This window comes from Parus major, chromosome 7, assembly GCF_001522545.3.
Source record: "Parus major isolate Abel chromosome 7, Parus_major1.1, whole genome shotgun sequence".
Classification (NCBI taxonomy): domain Eukaryota; kingdom Metazoa; phylum Chordata; class Aves; order Passeriformes; family Paridae; genus Parus; species Parus major.
The window spans coordinates 17,118,495-17,135,270 of NC_031776.1; the positions used below are offsets into that span (position 1 = coordinate 17,118,495).

Here is a 16,776-nt window from a genome sequence, read left to right on the forward strand (position 1 = left end):
AAGCACTGCATTTCATCATTTAAACAAAGCACCTAACTGTGCCTGAATGTGAAGACACATGCCAACAAAAACAGTCATATGAATGAAAATATAATTTTAATGCTGATACTTTCATATATAGGGTGTGATTTGCATTTACACAGGCTTTAAATCAGCATGAGTATAATTTACATGTGCTCAGAGAACTCTTTCCCTTGCCTGAATACTGTAAAAGGCCCTAAGTAAGAATGAAAATCAGCCCCTTCAATGTGCATTTCTTTGATAACATCTTATCATATTAAAAAGTAAAAGGAATACCATGGAGTATATACACATTAATTTAAAGACCATCAGCTCCAAATGGCAAAGCCATTTCTAGAATATATTCAGCAATTAAAGAGCTTTCACTTTTTATATAAACTGGAGTTTAAAATGTGGTCCTTCTGGAAGATGATAGTGTAAATGAGCATGTGAGGGTGATTCCACTGGCAGAATGCTCAGTCCCTAGGTGAGAAGCCCACTGTCAGTACTGTGGCCTGCAGCCGAGTTTCATAAACAACTGTTACACAGTGTTACTTTGCTCAAGTGTATCTAACTCAATGTGAAAAGTGGATTCACTTTTGGTGGACCCTTTTACTGACAATTCACCAAAACGAGCAGAAGTCCCTTCAGTCCTTCTTGGCTGTGCTTCCTCTTCAGCAAAAAAGACATCATATAATTCAATTCAGTTTCAATCAATACACTTGCTGTGATAAATCAGATGTTATTTTACAACACCTTTTATGAAAAGAAATTAAGGCAAGGCATAAAGCAAAACATTAGTTCTGGACTGTAGAATTTTAACAGGTTCCTGTGATTAGCTCCACAGAAATAATTCACCCACTAGTATGGGGCAGAATTAGTTGTACTATGCAATGTCAAATAAACTGAAACTTCAGCAGTAAGCTAGTCAGTTTGATTCAATCCCTGTTATAAGGACAACATTTGTTTCAGTTTCTTTTGTTTAGGTTAAGAAAAAGTAGAGGAGGGAAATGCTATTCTCTATCAGACCCTAATGTCTGTGTTCCAACACAGCTACATATTCTAACACAGGGCACTCTCACCAGGCTGCTTCATACATTATGGAAATATTGTGTGAGATTAACAAGCTAATTAGTCATAAACTCTCACAAAATGGAATTATATATCTCTTACTAGTGAACAATAAAGCCTGGGGCATATGTTCCTCTAAATTCATTACAATCTTAAATGAAATCACAATTATAACCTTAAATGAAAACATTACAAATGAAATAAGTTTATGAAACTTTTCATTCCAGAAGTGGGATGCACCAGTGTAAGACATTCCTTACACACACACGGCACAATCTCAGACATTTTAATGTACTGCCAAATACAAAAATGCGTTGGTTAGTTGGCGTTAAGAAACACTATGATATATCATGTACTAAACGTTTGTTGATTACACCTTGTATTATGAAATGAAACTGATCTAAAATATATTAATTTCAAAACACACTTTCCCAAAAGATTTAGGGAATCTGGGTATGGATCTGCTTATGTTGTTCCTAAAGTCATATGTATGTACATGTATAATTCAAGTAGGAGTAAATTTTATCCAATGGTAATTTTCATACCTCTCTTCAAGCCATTATTACTATGCAGATTTTCTAAGGCATTTACCTTGAAAACATTCTCACAGGTGCTTAGCATTAAGCACATGAATAAACTCCACTGACTTCAACGGAACCTTTTAAATGCTCAAGATAACTGGGCTGAGACAGAACACACCACGTGTAACAGTGTCAGTCTTTCAGTCTGACCCAATCAAATGTAAATCAAAACAACACAAGCATATAAACGTGACTGCTTCACATCTCTATGGCTTCATATTTGGCTCTGTTATGTGATGCTTCTATTTTGATTTATACCAGTTCAAAAAATACTCATCTACAATAACTGTTTCAAGGAGAGGTCATAGAGTTGAACTGCATCAGCCAACACAATGAAGTTTCAAGACTGCCTAGCTTCAAAGGAAGTTTTGCTAAGGACACTTCATTTTGGGGAAGACAGCTAGTTTTGCTTGATGTGTTTTCTAGATGGATTGTTAATACACACCCTAATTTTTCATACCTGTAAGTGTTTAGGACTTGAAGCCTCATCACATAATAATCTTTGGAGATATTATCATTTAGCTTCATATATGAAAATTTAGATTTATAAAAAAAAAGTGTTCTTTGGAATAATTTAACTCTTTTTTTCTCTTGTGGAGAATTTGTTCTCAAAAAAGCACAGAACATTCAAAATAAACACTGTAATGCAGTACTGTACAGAAAGAAAAATTATGGGTGTGTAGTGAAGGTTTTTAAAGAAGCTTTTGCTATTTTCAAATTCACTGTTATGTGGGCTCTACTAAGCAAGGAAAATGGAAGTGGCAACAGACTTGTCTGGCTTATGGTTAAAGGCTGAACTGCCTGGCTTCCCTCAATTGGCTGAAAGACTTCATTTTAAGGGGTTCCTTTGCCTTTTCCTGAGGATAATGTGATTCACTCTGTGCATTCAGAAGTATCCTGGCAATGATGAAATACAAACCAATGAGAAAGTGGGTGTTAAGACTGAATAAATGGAGAAACTGTGGCCCAAAGACAGCATCACAAGCCAATGGGGACCATTATGTATCTTTGAAGAGCTCTTTTCATGTTACTTTTTTTTTCCAAGTGCTGTTCTACTGTCTCATAATGTCTAAGCTCCTAACAGCTCCTTTTTGTAAGGTACAAAGTGAACAGACAAACAGGTTATGAAACAAAAGTGAAATTTCCTGTACCTTGTAGATAAGTTAGATTGTCTTCTTTTGATGCAAGAAAACTAGAAACATGTATAGAAAAAATGTTCAGATGGAAGTTTAATTGCCTGCTCCTTACAGTTTTTCTTCAAATAGAGGATTACCTCTAGTCAATGCCTGAGAAGATTAACCTCTCTTTACCCACAGTGCTAAGCAGGACCACAATCAAAAAGCCATACAAACCTAAATTTGGATCTTTCTGAAACAGAACCAACTGCATAATATAACAAGTAATGGCTACTACCAGCATGCTGTGTATACACAACAATATCCTTTCAAGTTTTACAGTCTGGAATTGTGGCAGCAGGCCAGCACATTATCTTCTAATCCTTTCCAAACCCAGGTTGCTAAATATTATAAATATTCATATATGCCATTGAAAACTACTAAGGGCTTTAGTCACACACTTTTTGCATAATCTTTATGTTCCAAAAATTAAAGAATGTTTGCCTTTTTTTTTTTGCATATGGATAAGAGTGTGAATTCCCTTTTGTTCTTCTCCACAAAACCTGAAAACAAATATGCACAGATTCTCTAATCCTCTTTTTGCACCTGAAGGGTGAAGAGGCTTGATAGGAAGAAGCATCAGTGGTCAGCACCATGGCACTATCTTGTGCTGCCATGGCAGGTCAGCACTTTCCGAGTTTTTTCCTGACTTCTGCTCCCTCTACAGGTGTTATTCCCGAGATAATGCTGGGTAATGTCATATGGAGAAGGTGCCACAGAAAGTAATCTCTGTTCAGGCTCTCTGATGATTTGAGAAATGGCGCTGGTAAAGTTCCCAAATAATTGTGCCTTCCCTTTGTCTACAAATACAAAATTCTGCACTGGCAATAAGAGTGCAATTATGCAGGTTTGAAAAAAGGAAATCAGTAAGTGGTCAAGAATATGAAATACTGCCTGTCCCTAAGGAGAGTCATGTCAGTACTTTCCTCACTTTCCTCTCTTCCCCTGCCAAGACTTAATTCTATGGAAACACTTGTAATTTTTTTCTAAATACATAGCCACTTAAATGGTGTATATTGCCATGTGCTGCAGGTTGTAGGTTACCCTGTATCTGCTAAATGATACAGAGTTTACAGGAACTATTACTACTGGTGCTGTTTGGGTGCTTGCCTTCACCTGAGAAGTGGGTCATTCTCGACGACAAACTAATTGCGTTTGCAGCCTACTGCCATCCTTCTATCTTCACATACTTGCACCTCTCAAAATGTTCCCCACCTGCCAAACTAAAATGACAGTATTTAAAAATCTTTATAAGTTTTGCTCCTCTGTAACAAATATGTCTTCAGTTACTACACAGATGAGTCGTCTAAAGGCATGCTTACAACTAACATGTACTGTCAACTCACCAGGGGAGAAGAGATGCAGGTGGTTTTGTGTCATGGCATATATGCCAAACTTAGAATGTACATATGAGCAACACCATGGTGGAAACAGCTTGCAACCTCTCCCCATCAGCTTCTTGCAGTGAGGTAATAAAAGACCTTCAATGAAGGTAAGTAAAAGACCTTCAATACTTCTCTGAAACCATGTCTTGTTTGCTATTGAAGACAAAGCCGTTTACTAAAGACTTACACTACAAAGACCAGTAATTTAGTTGTTTTGTCTACTTACTGACAAATATATAAATAACATTTTCCAGGCTGGATTATAAGGCTTCATGCAATGGCATGAGTAAAGAGCACAAATACAGTGCAAGTACAAAGACTAAGAGCATACCTATTTCTGACATGTTCAGTTCTGTTTACCCACATCTTGTACAAACCAAATGGGTCTGTTTACCAACTTCCCTCTTTACACATAGCTGTGGCTTTGCCACACGTGGTTACTCTCTTTCCTAGCTAGGTGAAGACAGGTGGCCCTGTCTTCCCACTCCTCACAGCCTCCCCCAGATAAGGCATCTGTGGGGATCAGGAGATGGGGAAGGGGAAGAAAGTGCAGGCAGTCACAAAGGCAGCACCAGGTAAAGCTCAATAATGCTCTGCAGAGTGATGTCCCCCTACTACTGCCAATACCTCAGTTCTGTCACTCCACCGCTGAAAAGATCAATACATAGGAAAGCCCAGAAGGAAAAAACTTGGTCTTTTCTTTGTTAGCTTGAGTTGCTAAAAAAGACTAGGCTAATGTGGTTCAACACCATCTGTCTGTTTTTCCCTTCTTCTCTAGATAATTTTGTTCAATTTGAAAAAAGAACCCAGAGTTTTCAAACACAAGAAAACTCCTACCAATTTTCTGTGAAAACAGATGGCTGTGGACAAGAGAAAGATTGTGTATGTGCCCTCCTGTCTCCTTCAGGAAAAAGGCTGTAGTGCAAGTTCCTATGTTATGACAAAAGCCTATTCACACAGAATTCCCCAGCTATGAAGAAACAACACATGCCCCAGCCACGAGGAGAGATCTGAGAGAGCTCAAGCAGCCATGAAACACAAATGTTTAGGAAACCAGGCCTTGCTGTTTCTGGCACTCAGAGAGCCCCTGGCTCAGACACTGCTTGACAGCTCCTGCATGTTTTAAGATGCATCATTTAATATAAACAATAACAGAAACATCACAAAGAAGAAAAGATTTAAAGGAAGCTGTTTCAGCTGAAGAGATGCCACTAGATCAAACTTCTACTTTTGGCTGCCAGTTACAGGAATAAAGTTGTCAGCAGCACATCAGCTGTCGGGATCAGAACTCTGTGGTGAGAATGCAGATGCAATGCCAGTGGCTGTTCTTAGTTTCATCACTGTGCTTACATGACAGTCAGAGGGACCCACCTCCTCCAGTGGCAAGTGGCACCCCATATATTTTTACCCAGATATTTTTATTCATAAACTTCAGCAAACATAAAAGGAAACAATCTTCCAAAGAACCAAGATGTTTCAGAAAAATCAGTAAGAGTGGCTCCCAGCAATACTCTTAAGGAATCTCCCTCTGCTTACGACAACATCACGCAGCAGAACAAACAGACAGAAACAACAAACAGGACATGATTCCTTTGAGAAAATCTGGTTTCTACTTTTCTCATGAAAATAGCAGAGTAACGTCACAAAAACACCTTGGGCTTATTCTTATTTAAAAGAGAGGAGAATTTATCTGAGAGTTATCTGGCTGAGTGGTCTTGTCTTCACAGTTTAATATCTGGCAATTATGTGTGGATATGACAGTTTTAAGCTTAACGCAAGTAGGCGGCAGCGACTAAGGTTTAACAGTAGGCTTTTCTTCTTTGCTTGACCTGATGACACATGCAAAAAGCTAAAAACTGCCAGGTCCACAGTAGGATTTGAATGAATTATGTGGGTGGAATTTGAATACAGGTTGCTCTGAACAGCTATGGGTTGAGAGAGGATGTAAAAGCACCATAGAAGCATGTAGAAGAGCTAGTGAAGAATAATAAAAACATAAAAGATATACTTGTAGTAAGGCCTGGAGAAAAAAACAAGAGTGAGCTTTTAGGTGGAGTACCAAAAAAAAGAAAGGCTTAGAATACTAAAAGGGGAGAATGTTTCTCTTTCTGGTGAGTTAAGGAACATGAGACATAATACTGATTCCTTAAAAAACATGCAGCATCAAAAATACACCAACTGATCTTCACATTCCTCTCCTAAAGAAAATGATCAAAACTGAGATTACTGGTACTACATTCTTACAGCATAAAATATTATTTACAACTTTTGGGTGCTACTAGTAAACTCTTTCTGGGGGTAACATTCATTTGAAAATAAGACAGTAAGCAGACTAGGGTAAAGAGGGCAGACCTGCAGCAACTTAGATATAGATCAGTTTAAGCTGCTATGAAGTTCACTCTTGGCCTTGGGAGTGCCAAAATGTTGTACAGAGTGGTGCAGAACTATTCTTAAATGACAAGCCTGTGTTGAACATCTGTCTGTGGGAAGTGCTTACAGGAGAGCTCCTCCCTCCTGTAATGGCTTTTACACAAAATCAAGCATAAAGAGCTTGAAGCACAGAGCTCTGTGGCCTGTGGATGTACCGGCTCTTCTGGCTCAGGAGGTGTAAAATGGCCAAGTGAGGTGGAGATGTTGGAGCCAGTCACAGAACCATGGCTATAGCAATGCAGCTGCCATTCCTTCTGGATTGGAGGTGTTCCAACCAAGTCTGAGATCCCTTTGTGTTCCCCAAAGTATTTTCTATCTATACTCTTATATCTATACCAAATTGGAACAGGCACTCCAGAAAAAAAGTCCTTTTCTGCAGGTAGAAGGCTCAAGGCCTTTGGAAGGAGATGGCAACACAGTCTGCATATGCAATTACAGAATGCCATTATTGCAAAGTGAGGTCAGGCCCTTACTCAGGCATTAGCACTGCCATTTACTTACAAAATGTCTCATCTTAGTAAAGGGCTATTTTCACCCAAGGACAGAGGCTGTCCTGGAGCTACAGATTAAAATCTAAGAGAATACACACAGAGTGATGATTTTCACTTTTCTGTGAAGTTTTTTAAAGAGCTAAGAGTCCTCCTTTTTTTCTCCTCTGCAGTTACCAGTGCTCAGAGGGTCAGACAAACGCCTCCACAGCGCAGCGGAAATAACTGCAGTTATGTAACTCCAGTGGAATGGAGTGGTTCTGATTACTGTACTACTAAGAACAAGCACATATAGGTGCCAGAGGAAATATGCTCTAGCATGGCTGCTGAATGGCTGAGAGGAAACAGCCTCAAGTTGTGCCATGGAAGGTTTAGACTGGATGTGAGAAAAGATTTCCTCACCTTAAGGGTGGTCAGGCATTGGAATAGGCTGCCCAGGAAAGTGGTAGAATCACCATGCCTGAAAGTGTTCAAAGAGCGTGTGGACATGGCACTCAGGGACAAGGTTTACCAGGGAACTCAGTGGTGCTGGGCTAACAGCTGGACTCAGGGATCTTGGAGGTCTTTTCCAAGTGGCTCTGTGATTCTACTATTTACTGCCAGTGCAATAAGTCAGGTTTGGTTTTGCTATGCAGATGCCATAGCTGGGTTTGGCTAGCACAGGTTCTCAGATACAGGTGTCATTAACCACACTAATGAGGAACATGGCCTTAGCAACCAAGAAAATGTGTTCTCACTGCTGAGAAACTCAAGTTTCAGTTGAGACTTCTGCAATGGAGAGTTGCCTGCCTACAGATTTTGACAATGGTGTTTGAAATGATATCACCTTAGGTGCAGGACTTCTATCAAATTTGAGCATACTCTAGCCTTTTATCATTGATTTCTCTTTCCAGTATGAGAGCAACCAATCCACAGACAACTCTTTTCATTTGGCAAAGAAAAGAATAGGATGTTGTGCAAGTTATTTTCAATGCTTCTTTCATTCTCCAAGGAGCAATGCAGAACTATCCCAGCCTGAGGGAGTTCAGGCCTTTTTGAAGGAACAGCAGTTAAAATCACAGGTTGGTCCCAAACTGGCTGTTAAAAAGTGTCTCTCTGCTTCCTATCCTTGATGCTCCCTCTCCTAGGAAATATTTTGGCTGTGCATGGCTCACTGGGCAGTTTATTCTCCAACTCTGTGAAGTTTTCCAGAAAGCCAGAGGCCCTAGGCTCTGTGTACAGTGCAGACTATTTTTGCCAGGTTGTGGTCCTGCCTTCATTTTCTCTAGCCCTGGATGTCACTGTTGAGAAGCTCACTCTTGAAGAGGTCAGTAGGGAGGTCTTTTTAAGTGTTCTTTCATATATGTCATATGGAGTGGTTTATATACATATACATACCATTTTTTCGAAGTTTACTAGATTGTCAGTGAATGTCTTGTTTCCCTCATGAGTAAACGTCATGTCTGTACAGAAATAAAAGACATATAAAAGCCATTTCTGAATCCTGGCCATACAAAACAGTAGAATGTTTTATCTACCCTTATAAAAATTGTAGCAGCTGTAAAAGTAAAATGTTTAGCTTTTAATTTGCAGCATTTCTGAGACTAATAAAATTGAGGTAGGATATTCAGATGTACAAAAGCAGTTTTTCTTTTCTCTGTGTCATGCTTTTCATAATGGAAAAAGATCATACCTCACACTGAGACTGATTTTTGCTTTTTCTTGCTGCTACTCTTAGCCTTCAAATATTTGACAAATAGCTTTCAAGTTAATAATTCTGGTAACATCCAAGCTTACCTTTTATAAGCAATGGCATGAAAGGAATTATTGGAGGGTCCAATTTAGCTACAGTTAGTCTGTAGGCCCTATGGTTTCTTGATGGATCCTTACAAAAAAAGAGAAATCAAATAATTACTGATATGTATTATCATATGTATCAAGACACTATATGCATTCACTTAGATGTCATGGCATTTATTAAAAACATTATTTTTTCATGTGATTTTAAAAGTGCATCTGCAAATTCAGACACCTTTTATCATTCTCCTGGACTGGTTACATGATGAGAATGCAACCACTAAACACAAACATTTTTTCATGCCAAATAGCGAGGTAAGATATGATTATAAAAACATTCTTCATAAAAGAAACCACACATTTTTTCCTCCCTCCTTACAGCTGCAAATCCAGTTTTGCATACATTGTAGCACAAAAATGTATTGCCTGGAAAAATCCAGGTTGAAAAATAGAATTTCCCATATGTACTATTGGAAAACATGTGATAAAGCTTTTCTGAGTTCCCAGATTAACTTTGAGTGGTACATAAGTTCTCTCAGAGTAGGTTCCTAAGAGTATAATTTATTAGTCATACATACTTGTTTTAGCAGCTCTAAAATGGGATCATAAACTTCTTAAAGTCAAACAAGGACATATAAAATGTTCTGAATCAAGGAATTCAAATCAGAAACTGAATTATCTCAGATTGTGCATAGAATAAGGGATCTATTGCTATTCACCATTAAGCTTTCAAACTCTGCATAGATCTTCTTGAACTTGCTTGGGAGTTTCTGTTAATAAAAACAAAAATAGCAAACCTTAATTAAATCTGATCAGTGCAGTAATTTTACTGTAAATGCTAGTTCCATCTACAACGCCCTAAGTCAGGAAAGTGCTCTTTTTTTGCCAGATATTTCTAACAATGTGCTAATCTAAAATACAACATGTTTCCTAGCAACCAGATTAAAAATAGAGATGGGACCAGCCATGAAACCTGGATCCTGATTTAAACCCCGACTTGAATTTAGTCCTTTGGGATGTTTAGAGTCAGATTTTTGTTTGGCTCACATAGCAATCACTGAATTCAGAATGTAAGTGGAAATTCATGTGAATGCTTTCAGGACATTCCTGATTATAGCCTATCTGAAAATACAATTTACACACAGCTTGCATAGGGGCAGATCAGCTTAATTATTCATACCTAGGATGAACTGCCCTTGCAAACATTCATATCCATGCCTGGGCACTTCCAGGAAGTTTTTTAACTCATGCTGATGCATTTATTGGTAAAATTCTTGACATGCTCAGCAGCAAAGGTCCTCTGTCACTTTCTGGGGTACAAATTAATAATACTTTTCAGTCCACAATACTCACACTAATAAATAATGGTCAGTTGATCATGCAATGATTGAGATGAGATAGGCTTTACTTTCTTTCCCCCTCATGCATATTATACATTTTTATATATATTATACATATATACATATATATATTATACATTTTATACATATTACACAGATTAAATAACTTTACTATAAAAACTGTAAGATATGTTATGAATTGGTTTCAGTCATCACTGTAATTTCTTATGTACAATCAGAATATGTCAGTTATTTTTAGTAAGAAATTTCTCTGTGTCTGCTGAATTTTTCAGACTACTATTAGCAGTGCATAACATTAAAAATTAATAGAGACTTTATAGTGCAGAAATGATTTTTTGCAATACTTTCTACATTTGGAGTGTGTACCCTAGCAAGCTATTTACACTGTGCCACAGCAAGGGCCTAATTTTTAATGATGTGTGTCAACAACTGTGTGCCTAGTTTGCATATGCATGCAGATTAGGTATTTGTGAAGTAAGTGGTATAATTGGACATTTGCACCTGCAAATATCTAATTTCTGTATGCAACTAATGTAAATGCATGATAATATAGAAAAAAAAAACCAGGTCTCGGTATGTCTGTCTTTAGGTATTTTCTGTATATATCTGTCTAAAAATCAGATTGCAGAAATTCTCTTGATAAACCAAATGCTCTACAGAATCATAGTGTGGTAACATTTCCTTGATCTCAAGTTAATCCTCTGCACATACAAATTATCTGCACCACCCCAGCTCAGAGCTGGTGCCCATTCCACATTGCTGTATGTAGTATATATATACAACTCCTTTCTCTCTAGTCCTGTACTGTCTCAGCTCTCCCAGCTCCTCTCAGCAGCCACAAATGAAGGGTCATTATTTTAAGAAACTGAAAATCTTTGCCTGTAGCACTGATTGTATATGATACATGTACTTTTGAAAATGGCACTGGTGTACTCTCAGATGTGTTAGCCTCATCTCCCGTTTCTGAGCACAATTTTAAAGGTGTTTAAATTTTGCTCTCAGTTGCATCCATAACCTCCTCATGCTAATTATTTTTAATTTCTAATGAACAAAATACATGAACATTTAAATCTATACTGCTTTTGATAACCAGTATGTTCTCATTGTTCTGCACCCTTACACACATAAACAAAAGAGCAAAGCCACAGAAAAAGGCAGAAGCTCTGAGAATGAAGACCAGACTGACAATAAGCATGGAAATCCATGTCAGAGAGAAAACCAGAACTGATTAGGAAAAACCCACATTTTAACAAGGCAACAGAGTCCCTGTGGAGATCAGAAAATAATATGTATAAACTGAGAATGAATTTAAGAGAATTATCAGTGGAGTGATCTCACTGAACCACCAGTAAAGTTAAGGCACACAGAGGATGGGGTGATCTAAGAGGCTAGCTTGCTCATCCTGTTGGGCAGTTTAGCTCAGCAACAGGAGCCACTGTTGTCACCCTTGTTAACTCCTGGAAGTATTCAGCCCGTCCATGGGTGTAGTATACTGCCTTACTAATAAATACTGTCAGCCTTAGCTGAGGCTTATGGCCAGGAGCTGAATTAGTAGATCTAGTCTAATAAATAGATAGTATAATAAATAATAATTAGTAAATATCTAATAAATAGATAATAGTCTAATAAAGACCCAATTCACATTTTTGCTAACTGAAAGCAGAAGTCCCCATCAAGTTTCCTGGAATGGGGCTTTAGAAAAGACTTACCTCCCACGTTAATGAGAGACGGCTCACAGCAACATTACTCAGTCCCATAATAATAGCAAAAAAGGAATTCAGATTTTTGTATTCTTTACAGCTGAAACATAAAAAGCCAGGTTTTAAGTTGTATATTATCAGTCAGAACAGCACTTATGACAACCTTAAAAGAGCTGAACCCAGGCATCTAGCTTAAAAGTGACTGAATTTAGGCAGTCCTGGCCAGCATGCCTGCAGACACCTCTTCACCAATGTGTCAGCACTCCACCACATTCTGGAGCCTTCTTTCCCTTCCCTCCTAAAAGGACCTCCCTTCATTTACTTCACCAGGTGCTGGCTTCTACAAGGACTTCCAGTCTTTGTAGCAATTCCCCACCCAGAAACACAGTCCTGAAACTGGGCTCAATTCAGTCCCAAAGGATACCACAAACAGTGTAAACAACTGTTTATAACCTCATTTGCTGCAGAACTTGCTGACAGCTTCTGAACAGCTAATGAATGCTTGAATTGCCTCCTTGGGCAATCTTCATTGCAGATTACAGGTCCACAGGACCCTCTTTTTAAAGGGAGAAGACCAGCTGTCTAGAGATGCTCCATGCCAGTGACCTCTCCTGCAGTATAGGATTCCTATTACTTATAGATTCTGGAACTTCTAGGAAAAGAACTGACATTTGTTACCAGCATCATTGAAGAGGTCCTGGGCAAAAGGAGCTCCAGGTCACACTCAAGGATTTTGCAATCAGTCAGGAACAATTGGAACATGTAATTGAGTACTCTGGAAGACCCAACATGCCATATATAGGAATAGATGCAATCTGATGGCCATAGTCAACGCAATTGTGCAGGTGGCTCTGCATCAGTGGCTCACTGACTCAATAGGGAAGTGAAGAGATAGAACAAAGCCTATCAAAAAAACCCCCAAAACCTCACAAAACTGTGTTTCACTGGGTTTATGAAATAAATCTCTTATTTTTCTCAGCTGATGTTGAGAAAATCAATTTTTTGACAAATGATGAAATAAATCTCTTATTTTTCTCAACTGATGTTGAGAAAACAATCAACAAGCCAACATCCAATTTCAGCACCTCAGTCTCTGTTTCTTCAGCTGTGAGTGGCTTTCCTTAGGGTTTGGTATTGAGACTGTTGGGGTTTAACATCTCTGTCAGTGTCATGGACAGTGGGTCTGAGTGCACCCTCAGCAGGTCTGCTGAGGACACCAAGCTGTGTGGTGCAGTTGACACACTGGAGAGAAGGGATGTCACCCAGAGGGACTTTGACAGGCTTGAGAGGTGGGACTGTGTGAACCTCATGAAATCCAACAAGGCCAAGTGGAAAGTCCTGCACCTGACACAGGGCAATCCCAAGCACAAACAAGGTTAAGTGAAGAACAGATTGAGAGCAGCCCTGGGGAAAACTTGGGGTGCTGGTGGACAAGAATGGATGAGTTGATAATATGTGCTTGCAGCCCCAAAAGTTAACTGTGTCCTGGGCTGCATCAAAAACATCATGGCCAGCAGGTCAAGGGAGGAGACTCTCCCCGTGTTCTTGTGAGATCCCACCTGCAGAGCTGTGTTCAGCTCTGAGACTCCAACATATGAAGGACATGGATCTGCTGGAGTGAGTGCAAAGGAGGGCCACAAAGACGATCAGAGAACTGGAGAAACTCTGCTATGAAGACAGGGAGCTGGCATTGTTCAGGCTGGAGAAAGCTCCAAAGGAGACCTTAGGGCACCTTCCAGTACCTAAAGGGGCCTACCAAGACTGCTGGAAAGGAACTTATGACAAAGGCATGGAGAGACGGGACAAGGGGGAATGGCTTTAAACTGAAAGAGAATAGGTTTAGATATTAGGGAGAAATTCTTTACTATGATGTGGCGAGACACTGAACAGCCTTCCCAGAGAAGCTGTGGATGCCCTGCCCCTGGAAGGACTCAAGACCAGGTTGGATGGGGCTTTAAGCAACCCGATCTAGTGGAAGATGTCCCTGCCCATGTCAAGGATGTTGGAACTTGATGATCTTTACGGTCCCTTCTAACCCAAACTATTCTATGACTCTGTGATTTACCAAGAAAACATTAACAAGATTCAATCTGTGATTCTCATATTTTTTATTCATCACTGAAGCTCTTAGTTCCTCTGAGGTATCTTTAGATTCAGACAAAATTAGTACAATTATCTCATCCTAGTGTCTGGATGCCATATAGGATAGGATAGGATGCCACATCATCAGTCTATCCTACTGATAGGATGCCACATCATCCTATTCTCCATCATCCATCATCTACACCATTCTATTCTTTATGTACCTTCATTTTACCAGACTTGTATGTATTGAGTGGGTGAGTCCTTTAGAACTTGGCCTCACTTGTGTCTGCACTGTGTGAACACTGAGCATGTGAATAAATCATCTCTCCCATATGCTGCTCCGTCTGTTGGGAGCTTGCTGCCCTCTCAGATCTTCTGGCAGAGCTGCTCATACCAATTCTCCCACATCATATGAGCAGCAGTGAACAAGGGTAAAAATTATAAACTGAAATGCTAAAGCTACACCAACTTAATCTACTAGTCCAGGTCAGAGAGTGCCTCATTGGTGAATCTGAGGGGAGATAAAGATGAAAAGCAGACAGGATAGGCTGTCAGTGATAACCTCTTCTCTAGGCACAAGTAAATCCATAAAGGGATATCTGTCCACAGTCCATGATAGGATTAGGAATAAATTAAGGCAGGGCAAAATAATTAGCAACATACAGCACTACTGCTCAAAGTAGGCAGCTGCAACTGTATCCACAATATTTACTTTGAATCTATCTTCATATAAAAAAGGAAATGTTTTGCCAAATGCCCTGTTAAGCAATACAACCTGACAAAGTCCAGTTAAAATCCATCTAGATACATGATGTTCTACCTCAGATATTCTGTGAATTCTACAGGGTCTACAATAAAGAGTTTGATTCCAGATAAAGGACCCCATAAGGCACTAGAAACAGTGCTGCATGGCTCTACTGCATATAAACTGCATGAAAAATGTCAAAAAGTGGGTCCTCTAAAGCACCACAATGTGTCACCTCAGAGCAGAGGACCCTCTGCCTCACAGAATGGACTGTACCAGAAACATCTTCCTGTTTGGATAAACAGCAGATACACACACACACACACACACTGGTCTTCAAAACAAATGTGTATGTGGTTAAAATATCTTGGTACTTAGACAGCCATATTCATCTTGGCATTTTCTCTAAAAACACACACTTCAGAAATTTCTCATAGGCTCCTTGGGCTTATAATATATACACATGTATGGAAAGAATGATTTTCAAAAACTGAATAAATGTGTCTGAGTACACTGATACACAAGAAGGCTTCTAAGTAGCCCGTGGATATATTTGCAAAGAGGAAGTATACACAAACTGCATTTGCAGGTATCTATAAGAGTATGTGCAAGCACATCCCAGAAGGCCCTTCTTATACAATTAATATGGGAAGAACTCACTGTTGGAAATACAGTTCACTTCTCTCCTTTGTTTGAAAGTTTATTCCTGCAACAGCTGGAGAAAAGAAATGAACCTGGTAACCTCTACATCCTTTTCCAGCAGATGCTAAAGCGACACTGGCTCCTGGAGCTGAAAGCACATTTGCACAGCACTTGGAGCCAGCACTTGGCCTTGTACTTACCTGCACAGATTGGGAGCACACATCAAGGGTGTGTGGGGTGGCAGACACAAAATGATGTGCCTTCTGCAATGGTATCTGCACCTCAAGCCACAAAACTGAAAAAAGCTTCTCAGTGGCAGTTACCTTTGAAAATGAGTACGTGCAAGGCATCTCGTTACCACCAGTCATGCCTAAGATTAATAGTGCAGCACTGAGCTGTTCTCCCTGAACACTTTTCTAATGAGTCTAGTACTTCTAGGTAGGGTAAAGTTCTCATTAGGTCTCAAGGATCTTCACAGGCAAAACTTCCTCAAAGATATTGCTTCAAGGTCTGGGCTTTTTCTCCCCTCTAACTTCAGTGCACTTTGTGTTTGTTTTAGTGCATGTGTAGCAGCTGTTACCATGGCAGCACTGCACAGAGGGCAGCAGCCTGGCAAAACTTCCCAGAGCCTTTCCAGCTGCTGGAATTAAACCTGCCCTCTTGGTTTGTACAGAGGAAAATCTTGTGCTTCGGATGTCTCTGCTTTTAGGAGACAAAGAGGACCCAGCAGAGCAGACCGCTTTTAGCTATTTATTTTTAGCATTGTAGTGATACCAGAAACATGGAAGTAAACAGGAGGTTGTCAGGCTGTTGTAAATAGCACAAGATTAAACCCATGACTCCGAGGAACTCGCAGGCTAGAGCAGTTTATTAAGGAGATATTTAACTGTAATTTTTAGGATACTTGATTTCAAGTGTTTGTGGAAATTACTATTGTATCTTAATGACCACATTTCAACATTTCCCCATTTCATGCCTGAGATTAGGAAGACCCCGACGTCTGTGCGGGTGCCACTGCCCTCTCCTGGGCACAGCCCGCCAGGCCGGCAGCTGCTTCCCACTCCTGTGCTGGGAGATAATGAAATATGTGCTGTGTGTATTTTTAGGAACTAAAGAGGTAAATTCTGTCCTCTGTTCTAAATATAAAACTGATCCTGCATGCCCGCCACCAGATTTTTAAAATCTTCAGCTTTAACCAACTGTAATCCAACCACAGGGCCCGAAGTAGCTCCCAGAAGGATCTGGTACTTGCAGAGCAGGGTGTCCTGGAGAAAGGAACCACACTGATCCCCAGTTTTGATATGAACACAGACTTCAGCTATGTGCAGTCACTAACT

At 39.6% G+C, this 16,776-nt stretch overlaps 1 protein-coding gene across 4 annotated transcripts in view; it reads right to left on the bottom strand.

The window, feature by feature from the left end:
* The window catches only part of RAPGEF4 (Rap guanine nucleotide exchange factor 4), a 145,718-nt gene that overhangs the window by 3,106 nt on the left and 125,836 nt on the right, over positions 1-16,776 (bottom strand). For all 4 annotated transcript variants that reach the window (XM_015635212.3, XM_015635211.3, XM_015635213.3 and 1 more), the window contains 4 exons: positions 11,977-12,067; positions 9,626-9,676; positions 8,907-8,994; positions 8,508-8,572 (listed from right to left, as the gene is read on the bottom strand). In XM_015635212.3, the coding sequence (XP_015490698.1) occupies positions 8,508-8,572; positions 8,907-8,994; positions 9,626-9,676; positions 11,977-12,067 (295 nt within the window). The remainder of the gene's footprint in view (positions 1-8,507; positions 8,573-8,906; positions 8,995-9,625; positions 9,677-11,976; positions 12,068-16,776) is intronic.